Genomic DNA, 13,837 nt, shown 5'->3' on the forward strand with positions numbered 1-13,837 from the left:
GTTTGTTTTTTGAAAGCCAAGCACCAGCACGTCTCAGCTGTGTATTCAAAGTGACACAACTTGAATACTTCTGAAAAACTGCCTATGGGAAAGTATTATGGAAAATCCTCCTTAAAAAGCAAATGGTATTTAAATCAGTATGAGAACTTGTAGCTCTTACCAGCTCTGCTGCAGAGAAATTTGCAGCCAAGGGGTTAATCAGATTAGATGGGAGTGGTTATAGGCTCAGTGCCACAGGTTTTGCCCTTTGTGGCTTCTCACATCCCAGACTTGGAAAATATGAGCTGTGATACTGAGAAAGGTAAGAAGCCAGCACAGCCCCATAGTGATAAATGAGTTTGCATCATCTGTCATTAGAACTTCCTGCCAACAGGGTCATTCCCTATTAAATTACCACTTGTCAATGTTTAAAATACTGATTGATAAATGACTGTGCCAAAACTGATAACACGACAGCTTTTATTTTCTAATATTCATGGTTACCACATTCTGCTACTTCAAGATACAGATATAGTAGTTTTTTTCCCAAGTACTTTAGTGAAAGACAATTTAATCTAATACAAAACTAACAGGTACTGTATAACGATTGGTCCTGATATACATTACATACTATTCTTCTTGCCAAAATAAACCTACTGGTGATTTAGCGATATGGGTAGATCCAAGTTTCACATTTCATCAAATGCTAGTAATCTGTTTTATCAATATAAACTGCATTTTAATGAAAAAATTCTTTTCTTCAGTACACTTCACTTTTAATTCCCCAGAGTATGATAATTCGTTCACGCTGTAGAACAAGAATGTTTTACAAGACCTTAACTCTCCAGAGAAATTTCTCTGTAAATACAAAAAGCAAATTTTATGGGAATGTGTTGTATGCAACATGAGCAGTACCCAACATAATAAAAAAGTGGGCTGCACAGAGAATTCTGCTTAAGTATCCTTGTGAGCTATTGTGAGCCTAAATGGTTATTATGATAGCATTTAGAAGAATACCTATACGACAGATAAAAGAGAGTCAGTAAAACTATTTTTGTTCCTGAATAGATAAAAAAGAAATTACTTTTTAGCAAGTTTTGCAGAATGAATACATCCCAGCAGACTCTTCAGCCAGGCCCTTCTCCAGGAGAGCATTCTCATTCTGATGCTGCTGGAGTGGCCTGGGGATAAATATTTTGGGGATAAAACTGACATGTTCTGCCTGGAAGATAAGGCTGGGGTAACAGCTCTTCCATGACCCAGAGGGAGAATGGAAACTCCTACATCACCCAAGACAGCACAGTTTGAGTGTGAGGAGGAAGCATCATGTGAGAAAACACCACTGAAAATGAAGGTGTCCTTCACTGAACTACCTAAACCCTCACTGCAGGTGCAGCTACCCGAGTTAGCACTAATCCCAGAGGGGCAGCAAGAACCACCCCACTGCCAACAGTTCCACAATGAAAAGACTCCATTTATTGCCCCTTCTGAGCCCACACTGCACACTCCTCCCAATAGGGGTTGTGTCCCAGATCCTGAGAGCATCCCTCGTGCTCATTGTCTAACTCAGTGTGCCAACACCAATCCTCAAATCCCGCTTGCGGCAGGTGAGGAGGAAAGACATTCTGGGGAGCAATTTCCATCACCCAGCTCTTCAGCAGCAAGCCCCAAGGCAGGAGCAGTCTATTGGCACTTTCTAATTATGCTATTGACCCATAAACAGAGATGGCAGCGAGGCTGTGCCACTGGAGAGGGCACAGAGCGCCACGGAGATGCCCGAGCCACCACCAAAGGCAGGAGGTACCCCCAGTACCAGAGTCACTGTCATTAGCACTCCACCTAAGCTAATACATGCTATTTCACTGGAAGGCTAATTAGCCAAAAAACTGCTCTTCTAAGCTATCTATGGCTTCCCACATGCAAGACAGTTCACTACAGCTCACATGGGTACCACTGCTGAACAGCTTTCCCTGCAATGCAGACACATCCCCAGTGCCCATCCATAGCTCTGGGCTCCTGTGAATTCCAGTCTCTCCTTGCTCATTGACATCTGCATTTTTCCAGTTAAGTTCAGCCCTGCAAACATGATCCAAGTGACGAAATTAATTTATTTAATATTTTTTGCTTCTCCAAAACAGGCTCCTCCACATGTGTTCCAGCACAAGAGATACTGTCAGTGTCTTTTAGAAACTTCTCCCTTACTCAGGAACTCCCTTGACTGGCCCTAAAATACTCTCTGAATTGGCAAATTCTGCCTCTCTCACACTATAACTAAAAGAATGTAAGCCCAACAGGCTGAGAATGTCCTGTTAACTGTACTAAGTTACAAAAGCAAATGAAGAAACAAGTCTAAAATCTTTAATTCTACTTCAAAATGTGTAATGCAGATAATACAAGTTCCACTTAAAAAAAAAAGGCAGGTTTTATTTTCTGCTGTAATCCTCATACTCTCCTGTTTCTTTTATATTATTCCATCTCAGTCCAATGTGAATTTTGAGCTCTTAGGAACGTTACTTCGTTCTTGCTTATAAAAACATCTTCCTTTCCTACCACAGTGTGATAACAATAAAGATATACTACAATCAGAGGAATAGTAATAATAAGCACAATCTAAATTGAAATTTTCGTTGGAATGAATTCCAAGGAGTACCTAATCTGACCCTGCTTTGCAAACTGCCACTGACAATGTGGGCACAGATGGGATGAGAGAATTCCCATAAAATCATAGAATCGTGGAATAGTTTGGGTTGGAAGAGAGCTTAAAGATCCTCTAGTTCAGCCACAGGCAGAGACACCTTCCACTAGACCAGGAAAATGGTCCAGTGGATACCCAAATACTCACAAAGACCTTGCAGAAGTTTTCCAGAGGGCTCTGCTGGCTTGTAGAGAAGTACCAAGGATAACACCAGTCAAAAGGGAATTTCTTCCTTGACCATCATTTTACAGTGCAAAAGTGGAAAAAGATTATATCAAAATAAACTCTATTGATCGTACAGCGAAAAAAAAATTGGATTTTATTTATAGAATAGAAAGGATACTAAAATGAAGTCAGTGGCCAGGTAAGTGTGAATGACAATGTATTTAACTCTGTGCTATCAACTCCCAGTCTGATACACAGCACACATGGCAGATCAGCCACTGCTCTCCATCCCTTGCAATACCAATGCACTGTGAAGGAACAGACTGAATTCAGGGTTTTTTTTTGTCTTGAAGCTCAAAAATACTCTGCTACTTACTCCCACATCATATACTTCACCAGAATGGACAAAGAGCAGAATTCAAGCCAGAAATCACATGGGGTGGCTATACACAGAGCAGCCTTGGCACCACGGGATATAATATGGAAACCAGTCATTGTCAGAACCAGAAAACAGGAGGATTAGGTCAGTAAATATCTTATTCTGTCAAATCCTCAAATCCTTTCATCTCTTCTCATTGTCAGATAAGGACTACAGTCTGCTGGGTTTGCTCTGGAAACACCAACACGGGTCCTAATGACAAACATTTATTAAAAAAAAGATTCTTTATAAAAAAGCATCATCAACTTCCCCTCAGAAGTAGAAAAGCCCATTAAAAATATTTAAATACACACTACAAATTACAGTGGTGCCTCTCAGAGTATCCACAAGTGTTTCCTAGGATATCTTTCATCATTATACCTCTCCTCTTAAGTGATCATTTACTATGCTGCTTGTGCTGTTTGTGGCCATCACCTACAGTAATTACATTAAAAGGTAGATATTTTACAGGATTAACTCCTGTGACACGATCCTTCATTACGCTGGTTTTGATCAAGGTTCAGATGTATTTTATTTTGCCCTACAACTGCAATATTAATCTAAAATAATCTTAAAAAGCTCCCCACCACACATGTGAGGATGATTTCTCAGATCACCTCTCTCCCCCCAACCCAAAGGTAGATTATGTTTCAGACAAGAGACATTCACACGCAAAATTAAAGAGGTCAAAATAAAAAAAATAAAAAACCCACCCTGGTTATTTTGCCTTCAGAATTTTTAAATATTTTCCCAACATCTCAGCAAAATTATGCATTTTAAAAAGACTGCAGGCACTGAAATGATTGTCAGTCATGCAAATAATCACTTACTTACACTGTATGAGTTTGGTCTGGATAAAGCAAATTACCATTTGAAAATAACTTGAAAATCACTCTGGGCTAAGAGCTTGCTTTATAAATTTTAGCTTGGCCACAATTTTTCTTAACCTTTTTCTCCTCAATCTCCATTCAGTCACTATACTAGTAAAATCCAAATTTAAAACCAGCTTTGAATTGCCACAGGTGCATTCAACTTTATGTAAAACATGTAAAGAAACAGCAAATTTTGGCTGCAGCTGAAGGTCAAAACCCAAAGAACTTCGGAGTCAGGCAGAAGTAGCCTTTTCTTCACATTTTTCTCGTTGTCTTGATATTGGACTTTGTCTAAAGACCTCAGATCTTATATCTAGAATTAGCTGTTGAATAAAATAGATATTAGATATAATAGAGCTGACAATTTTTGTTTCTAATCACTCTGCTGTGAAAGTTTTACTGTCACACAGTTGTTTATGAATATCTTAATCTTTCCCATCAGTGTTGAAAAGAGGTTTCTGATATAATCCCAAGTGCAGCGACCACAATAAAATGGGAAAGGTGCCCTACCCTGTGAGATGGGATTTAATATGAGAGCAGGACTCTAAAAGAGCACACAGTGAGATGTGAGATCTTCCTGCTGTACCAGTTTAGGTAGCAGGCTCATGATTTTACCCATCTAATCACCTCCTGCTTTGGACAAATGAGCGCTGTGTGTACGATGACTTCAGCCTAATTTGTCAGATCTTGTCTGACCCCATCTGCCAGGGCTGACAAGTCCAAAAGAGATGATGTAATATACGAGACAGGGTTATCATAACTTCATCTCCAAAACTAGGTCTGGGCCACATGATTCCTAAGGTATGCCAAAACCCCGAGAGCCTCTGGAACTGGCTCCACATCAAATATGCTGAGCACCCACAGCATTCCCTGTGCTCAAAAGCTCTGGACTCTCAGAGGGAATAGTAGATCCTCAATGATATACAGGTACTGAACTATGTTGCCATCCAGGCAGCCAAGTTCCTAAGAAACACTGGAGGGTCTTAACCCACTTGTGAATAATAGACATTTAAAGATTTAACTTTAGACATTGATTTCTAAATGATTTGCATCAGTATTTTAGAATACAAAGTTTTCCAAGACACTGAAACTCAAACCTTGCAGTTTAACTCCATCAGTGAGTGCACAACCTCAGCTCCTGCACTAAAAATTTCACTACCTCAAACTACCACACATGTATATTTAGCCATTGAAATAGCTCTAAGTACAGGCTGGTCAGGGACAAAGATCTCAAGTGTGGCTAGAACTTATTATCAGATCAAAAGGTGGGCTCTTGCAAAGTCATTGCCGTGCTTCCCATCCTTATTTCAGCAAAAAAAATGTACCCAGCATGGTGTTGGGTTTAAGAGTATAATCAAATTGCAGAATCACACTCTATTTAGTGCTGGTCCCACTGAAGCAAAGTTCCTGTTCAGTGGGAGGAGAGTCCCTTATAACAGGAAAAACAATTGTGCCAGGTTTAATCAAAAGTGAAAAGGATCCTGTGAATGTTCCCTTTGAGCCACATAACCCACTGCTAATTTCAAGGCGGGCTCTGAAACGAGGGCAATAAAAAACGTCCTTCAGAGTAACCGAGGAGGAGCGAAGAGCAACTCCTGCTGCAGCAAATGCCAACATCTGCAGGTCTGCTCCCTGCCACTGGAATGCTCCTGCCCACCTGGAAAGACAGTAAAAGAGGTAGGGGAGGGAGGAGGGGATAAAGCAGCTCCTTGGCTGCAGGCTTATCACTTTCACTGTTCTCCGGAATTTCTGTCTCCTCCTTGACCTCCCCTGCACAAATATGCACAGAGCTGAGGTGTTGGAACCCTGCTTACTGAGAATTTTAGACTTGCTGTCTAAAATTGTTGTCTAATCAAACGCTGATCCCCAAAAAAACACTACATTTAACCTAAAACCATAAAGAAACCTTCCAAAATTAAATACTAAAACTAATAACATAGGTGTGTAATTTAATCATTAAGTGTGTAAATAAAAATGTGTAATATCACACAGTAAAAAACTAAGAACTTAAAGTTTTAAAATATAAAACAAGTTTTAAAACAAAAACTAATCGTTCTTCACCTTCTTCATAAATTTATGCAATATTATATAATTAAATTTAAAAATCCATATTACAAACCACAAGTTAAAAATAATTTAAGTGTCATTTCTTATTAAACAATTTATCCTTAAAAAAAAAACCTTATGAAGAAAAAATACATCTCCCTTTTTAATTTATTAAAATACTATAAACCTCACTGTAATATAAATAAAAACTAATAAACATCTAAATCCAAACAAAAAATACCATCTCACAAATTTAATCCCAACCCTAACAAAAAAAAAACCAAAAACTCATCACTGAGGAGAAGCAACTCCTGGAAGGCTGAAACAAGTGGGAAATCAGTAAAACAAGTGGGAAATCACTCATCCTGAACGATGCAAGTTTGCACGACAGGCACTGAGGACAGGCTCGGCTGCCTCAATAGCCCCTGATTATTGAAATACATTTATCAATTAGGGGATTTTGCATATTATCAAACTCATTCATTAACGATGCTTTAGCTGATTAGTTAGAACGTCACCATAAATACAGAGTTTTGACAGGCTGGAGGCAATTTATGACGTGGAAAATGTACTGACCTGCTCACATCAGGAAACCTGACTGGAAAATAAAGAACTTGGCACTTCGGTCTGATTATTTTTTCCAAATCCTTAGGTCTGTGGTCAGGAATCAGCTTCATAAATTTTCCAATGGATTTAAGGAAGGATTCCATATTAAAAGCAGAGTTGAACACCACAACATCAGCAACCAAACTGTAAAAAGTGGTGAAGATTAATGAACATATTGCTGGCACAAAAGAACAGGATTATTCTACAGGCAAAGGAAATAGGATACATATTCTCATAAGTAAGCAAAAGGTGTAAGTGGATGTTAATTAAAATAAACCTTTTCATATGAATTAGGAGTATCATAAGTACCTTAATCAGAAATGTCTTAATTTCTCTCTATTCACCTTTTAAAAACATGCTTAACCTTTTTTAACTAATAATAAATTACTATTATTAATCTAAAGGAGCACATCCTATTTTAGCTGTGGAGTTTTGTTCATAAAATAGTAAGTATAGTGCTACTCTCATCATCTCTCAGAAGCATTATGAACAGATAAAGCTCACTGTAATCTGACTTTTGTAGAATTAAAGTTGGAAGAAAATGAAAATGCCTCAGAAATACTTTTTATTGAAGGACAACTTACCTTTGGTTAACCTACCTTCAACTGACCATGTGTCAGGCAGCAGGACACTAAGGAAATGGATTGTTATTTTAACTTATGCAAATGTAATCCTGATTAAGAGTATATTCTCTGTATATAAAAATAAAATACATAGCACACAATATCCATCCCTCTCATAAAAGTTTGAAAAGAATTGGCATATAAATTTAATACTTTATTTCTACTGCTGTGTTTTAAAAATCAACCAGATCAATAATTTTAAGATGGAGTTCAATGATAATGCAGGTATTATTTCTCCACTCTTAGAGTCAGTCTGGAAAAAATAAGCAGCTATAAAAAACCTGAAGGATCTGGAAGTTTATCCTGGCAGTGCTGCCACAACCTGAGCTACACCAACACACGCAGCACTAACTGAGGTAAGAAATGCTTTATGGCCAGTTGGTTTTCTCAATATGTTATATATTGTAATACAGACCTACAGGTCAGAAGATACATTGAGGACATGTGTTCATAAGTCACAGGGCTGGTGAAAAGTATATTTGAGGTGAGAGGCTGTCATTCATCCTCTCTGCATCTTTCTGCTGTCTGGTCAAGAAAGAGAACTGACACTGCTCACCAAAGCAGCAGGAGTCAGCAGGAAAAGCAAAGAAACTCCAACATTAGAGAGAAATAATCCTTTTCAAGCTGACTGCAGGAGCTGAAATGCTTTCTGGCATCTTACCCTCTTGCCCACCTATGGTTTTTAACCCGTTGGAAGCCTCAGTTTTGTCCAGAAGTCATCTCTGCTGCACTGATTTACAGATGACATGAGGCAGGAACCCAACACAGTTCTTTGCTGCTCTCTGACACGCAGCAAAGGCTCCAACAACATCATCTCACCTTCTGTCATGCATGAACTCTTATCTGCCCTGACTCCTTCCTGCAGGCTCTGCAAATCAGGGGCAAATTAGAAAGATTAACTCTTTACAAATATCAGAATTCTGATTTTTTTTTAATGATCCAAAGCACCAACCTGAAGGTTCAAAGTGCTCTAATTTTCATCATCTCCAAAGTCTCTGTGTAAAAGTGGAAAGGTACATTTTTCCCCATTTCTAACATATTTGGAAGTTGAAAAGATGGCACCTCTTTGCAGATGACCACTGGAGTGTGAAGAATAATACAGAGGACACGGCTCCAATTTTCTGTTAAATTGGAGTTTCAGCAGAACAGAAATGGGAGATGAGTATTATGGAACTACATGAAGCAGATACTGGAGGCTGAAGGAGACAGAATGGAGCATCTCTTGCCCCATCCCTGGAAGTGTCCAAAGCCAGGTTGGATGGGCTTGGAGAAACCAGGTCTAATGGAATGTGTCCCTGCCCATGGCAGGGGGTTGGATCGAGTGGGCTTGAGAATCCCTTCCAACCCAAACCATTCCATGATTCTGTGATCTACAAAAATCATCTTTATTTATCTCATAAGAGAAGATACTTAAAATGCATATTTTGAGGATAAATGTTTGTCAGTTTGCAGCAGATGTATGAAAAATAACTGCCACAATAAAGCAAAATATATACAAAAAAAAAAAAAAAAATTCCTTTCCTGGTGCCAGAAAACACTTCCTTTTGTTAGAACATCTGAAAATGGCTGCTACTGTTTTCAGAAGATTTTTCACTCCACTTTCCCATCTTTACAGCTCAGTAAGTGAAACATGTTGCAAACACTGTGGCAGAGGCAGCTGCAGAATGGCCAGAGCATACACAGATCATTAATTGAGAAATTTCAACATAACTGCCTTAGATTATAAAGATGCAAAAGCTTAACTTGCACCTTAAAATGCTCAAGTCCTATTCTTTATAATTCTTCCACCGAGAGAGAGGTGAGAAAGATCATGGAAATGAATTTATTTCAGTTGAAAACAAGTGAGTTTTGCTGTTTCGCTTGGGTCTGCACAGTGCCTAACCACAAAGCTTTTCAGTGGTGCTGTTATTAACTTCTTTCATTAACTCAGATTCGAGAAATACATTTGTTTTTAGCAACAATAAAGGACCACAGCCTTTAAAATGTCTGGGTATTTTAGCACTGCACAGTTTCTGAATACTAGATGAAAGAAATATAAGGATTTATCTGGTATGTTTACTGCCCTCTCTTCACAGGAAAAGTGCTGCAGTACATTTTAATTTCTGTTTATTTCCCTAAAACCCTCTCCATAATTTCAGCTGGATGCAGTAAAAGCTATGGCCAAGCACGAGCTGAGTAGTGCAGCTTTGTGAAGCATCCATGAAACAAAGCATCACTTTCAGCCAAGGCACAGGTCAGAAATCCCACCAGCAATGGGTACACCCTGGCAGCACTGGGGGATTTTATACAATAAATTGAGATGATTTTTTAGAGCAAAGTAGCTCAGTCACACTGATTTTATCAAGCTGTCCTCAGAACTCTGCTGGTACCTCAGTTTGGTATAGGGTCATTGTTTATAGAATCACAGAATAACCTGGGTTGGAAAAGACCTAAAAGCTCAACCAGTGCCACCCCTGCCATGGGACACCTTCCACTATTCCAGGGTGCTCCAAGTCCATCCAACCTGGCCTTGGACACTTCCAGGGATCCAGGGGCAGCCACAGCTTCTGTGGGCAACCTGTGCCAGAGCCTCCCCACCCTCACAGGGAAGAGTTTCTTCCTAATATCCCATCTAAACCTACTCTCTACTCTCCATTTGAGGTCGATCCTTCATCTCCTGCCACCACATGGTCTTGTAAAACACTAATACAGAATAATTAATACCAAAAAAAAAATCAATACAAAATAAAAATAGAATAATAATAAAAGTATATGGAGGAGGACTCCTCAGGGTTACAATGCTGTAGACAGAAGGACACCTTAAATAACGAGGAGCAGTGCGAGCCACACCTACCATGAAAGAATTTGGTTGTATCCATACTGAAAATCCCTTTCCTGGCATTTCTGGACAGGATATGCCAATTGGTTCTCATGGAAGTAGAGGACCTTTTTCAATTTGCCAAGGTCAGGGCGGAGGGCGGCGAGTTCAGCCAGGTTAAGCACTGAGCTTGCAAAGAGGATCCTGGAAAACAAGGAGAGCAGTGTTTACCGCCGGCGAGCGTGCTCGCAGGGGTCACCCCTTCCCCTGCTCCCCACTCCCTCCCCCCCAAGAAAAACATAACCCCTATAGGGACACATCAATAGCTAAGCCTTAATACCATGTAGCAGCACTCAAAGTTTTGATCTCTTAAAAAGCAGCTGCTAAGAACCCAACTAGAAAAGCACCGAATCTCATCGGTCTTCCCAGCTCAGTTACAGAGAGATGCAAAATAATAAAAAAAAAAAAAAAAAAAAAAGCTGGATGGATTTTATTGAAAAAGGCAAGAAAAGCTGTATCTGAAGGACAAATGGAACAAAGATAAGGCTGGCTAGGGAATACTTTGCTTGCCAGTTTCATTACATTTTACTTCTTTATGCAACCAACTACTGAAATTCAATATATGAGCAGGAATGGCACATGTTCATGTTATGACATAAACCCTTTTGATTTATGCACTGCACTTATCTAGTATGGTCTGCTTTTCTTTTTTTTTTTTTTTTCCCACCCTTTCTCTGTTTTATTTTCACATTTTTATTAGGTATCCTCTATAATGAAATGTCGTTTCTACCCTTGCACCCCAGTCCTGCCGCTGCACTCCTGCTATTCCACAGTCCACAACACTGCACACATCCTTCAATTAGATAAAGCAGGCACAAACACCACTAACAAGCTGCTATCTTAGCCTTGTGTAACTTCCCAGGCTATCAGAAAATGAATGTATTTAAATGTGCAATATGAAATCCTGACCCTACTGTAACCAGTGGTAGATTTCCCTGCATTTCACCAGAAGTATGTCAGCATCTCCTGGCCCCTGGCTAGCACTGTTTCCAAGCAAAGTGAATCCTGAACTTGCAGAGATCTGAACAGCCTCAGATATTTGTGTCCTGTATTTCTTATCACAGGTGACTAAAACAAAAGAAACAAATGAGATCAGGTATCTATTACAGATAGAACATTAAGTTTAATAAACTACTTTTCAACACAGCCTGTTTCTGAATTGGGTTTCTTTTTTTTTGCTATCCACCATTTTAGTAATCCAGATTCAGAACTGATTGATGCAATGTTTTATTCTTTTAAAATATTTTTTCTAAGAGTTGTGGTTTTTTTTCTCCTACTATTATTCCCATTCTTTCTATTTTTACATGAATTTTGTGTTCAAGATTACTGCCAAACTGACATCACTAACGTGATAAACTTCTGATTCTGGCTGCCAACCTCAAAACTCATGAACTTCCCCGAACATCCATCTAGATGATATATATTATATCATATCTCTGCTAACCATTTCTCAGATAACCTGTATCTACAGAACAAACACTTCCTAGGCCATAGATCCTGTATCCATCTTCATCAACCTGGGTCAATGCTGATCTGAAAGGCTTACAAAAGTAAGAGATGACTGTTATTGCCTTGTTCATCAAATATTTGATGGTTCTAAAGGGCCTGTCACACAGAATGCCAATTAAGATATGAGCTTAGGTTTATTACGAGCCATACTAGGAGGAAAAAATAGTTTTAGGTAAGCCATTACTTATTTGTCACTGTGAGTAATGACCTCTGGACCTCATATTAACCTGGGTGCCAGGCTCAAAGCAGAGCAGGAAAAGCTTCCTGGGGGCGATGTGAAATCCCTGCTCAGCACCAGAGTGACAAAGAAAAATGCAAACTGGAGAAAACATACCCCAAAACCTGCAAAAATGAGAGGAAATGCTTGGAAAAAATTTGGCTGTTGATAGGACAAGGGGGAATGGCTTCATACAAAAAAAGGATAGGTTCACATTAGATAAAGGAAGAAATTCTTCCCTGTGAGGATGGGCAGGCCCTGGCACAGGGTGCCCAGAGAAGCTGTGGCTGCCCCTGGATCCCTGGAAGTGTCCAAGGCCAGACTGGATGGGGCTTGGAGCAACCTGGGATAGTAGAAAACATCTCTGCCCATGGCAGGGGAATGGAACAAGATGAGCTTTAAGGTCCTTTCCACCCCAAGCCATTCTAAGACTCCATTTCTGAATTGCAATATAGTTTATCTTTTCCTTTACTGATTTTTCAAAAAATTCTTTTCTGCCACGAGTTAGGGAAGAAAACAGAACTGATATGGGATGGTATTGATGAACCTGGCTGAGTTTGAAGGAAGAAAGAGGAAAAAGACAGCACATTGGGACTGAAACCAGGGGAACCAGCACAGAGCAAGGGTGGGAAGTGCAGACAGTGGAGGTGTCAAGGTTAACACACTGACTGGAGAGAAAAGGACAATGGAGAACACAATGAGAAGAGATCCAAGAAATAAGCTTGGACAAAACCATGTAGCTCTGACGCATCTTAACTTGCTCAGATCAACAATGGGATAATTAGGAGAAAAAAAAATATGGCTATAGCCACAAGCAAAAAAAACAGTGTCTGCAGTCTTGGCTTAGGCAAACTGGAGGAATTCAATCAACAGCATCATTAGAGCACAATGGAGCCTGGCTTCTAGCATGGCAAAAAAAAATGAAAACTTGGAAAGCTTGCAAGAGGTAGATCTAAATTTTCTCCACTGTAAATAGAAAGTGATAAGACTCAACTAACAAGCAGACCGCTTATCACTGCCCAGCTCAGCACAATAAACTGGTGTCAAGAGAAAACTGTGGTGACTCCTAGCAAATTCAGATGTAGAGCCTGAAATGACATTGCCTGTGCTTCTTACAGCAAGGGAAAGAATTAAAATAAAACCACTCATTAGAAAACAACCTCCTTGATTCACTTCCGTTACTTCGCAGCACTTCCAGAATTTATCCTGACTCTGAGAGGCTCTCAAGGCTGCTTCTTTACTGGCAGAGAAGCTGCTAACTACCAGCACTAACCAATTTCCCTGGCTTTACAAGCTTAAATAGCACCTGACAGCACGAGTCCCCGTGAACATGCCCACAGAGCAGCCGCGTTCGTGGCTAATGGACTCACGCAGGGCACTGGAGGATATGCTGGAGTGTATTTCCATTTAACACCTATTACAAGGGGAAGAAAGGAAAGTTTATTATAATGGAACGTGCGACATAAATATATGTCAGTTGTCATTCCGTGTGACATCAACTTTCATTTTACCTCGGGTTATTATTTAAGTAATAAATCCTAACAAGGTGAGCTTTATCATCCCACAGAGTGTATCCAGGAGGTAGAGACACAAGGTGATGGCAAGAACGCTCAAAACATGATAATTCCTGACAGCTGCTGCTTGAGCACAAGTTAAATTGAACAGTTTATCTCAGCATAAAGATGTTATAAGGTTTTATGTTTAATTTAAAAAAATTAACATAAAACCCAGAGAAAGCAGAGTTAGGCAATCTTTCACAAACATGACATACTACAATCACTGCATAAGCTGGATTAGTACTTATTACCATGCTACTAGAGAATTAAGCTGTTTTTAGACCACCAAAGAGC

General features: G+C 39.5%; 1 protein-coding gene across 4 annotated transcripts in view; it reads right to left on the bottom strand.

Moving 5' to 3' along the window:
* The window catches only part of GTDC1 (glycosyltransferase like domain containing 1), a 281,383-nt gene that overhangs the window by 75,802 nt on the left and 191,744 nt on the right, over positions 1-13,837 (bottom strand). For all 4 annotated transcript variants that reach the window (XR_008431818.1, XM_053947689.1, XM_053947688.1 and 1 more), the window contains 2 exons: positions 10,238-10,405; positions 6,752-6,925 (listed from right to left, as the gene is read on the bottom strand). Coding sequence is in view for 3 of the 4 variants with exons in the window: in XM_053947689.1 (XP_053803664.1) it covers positions 6,752-6,925; positions 10,238-10,405 (342 nt within the window). In the remaining variant the exon portion in view is untranslated. The remainder of the gene's footprint in view (positions 1-6,751; positions 6,926-10,237; positions 10,406-13,837) is intronic.

The sequence above is a fragment of the Vidua chalybeata genome, chromosome 7 (assembly GCF_026979565.1).
Source record: "Vidua chalybeata isolate OUT-0048 chromosome 7, bVidCha1 merged haplotype, whole genome shotgun sequence".
Taxonomy (NCBI): domain Eukaryota; kingdom Metazoa; phylum Chordata; class Aves; order Passeriformes; family Viduidae; genus Vidua; species Vidua chalybeata.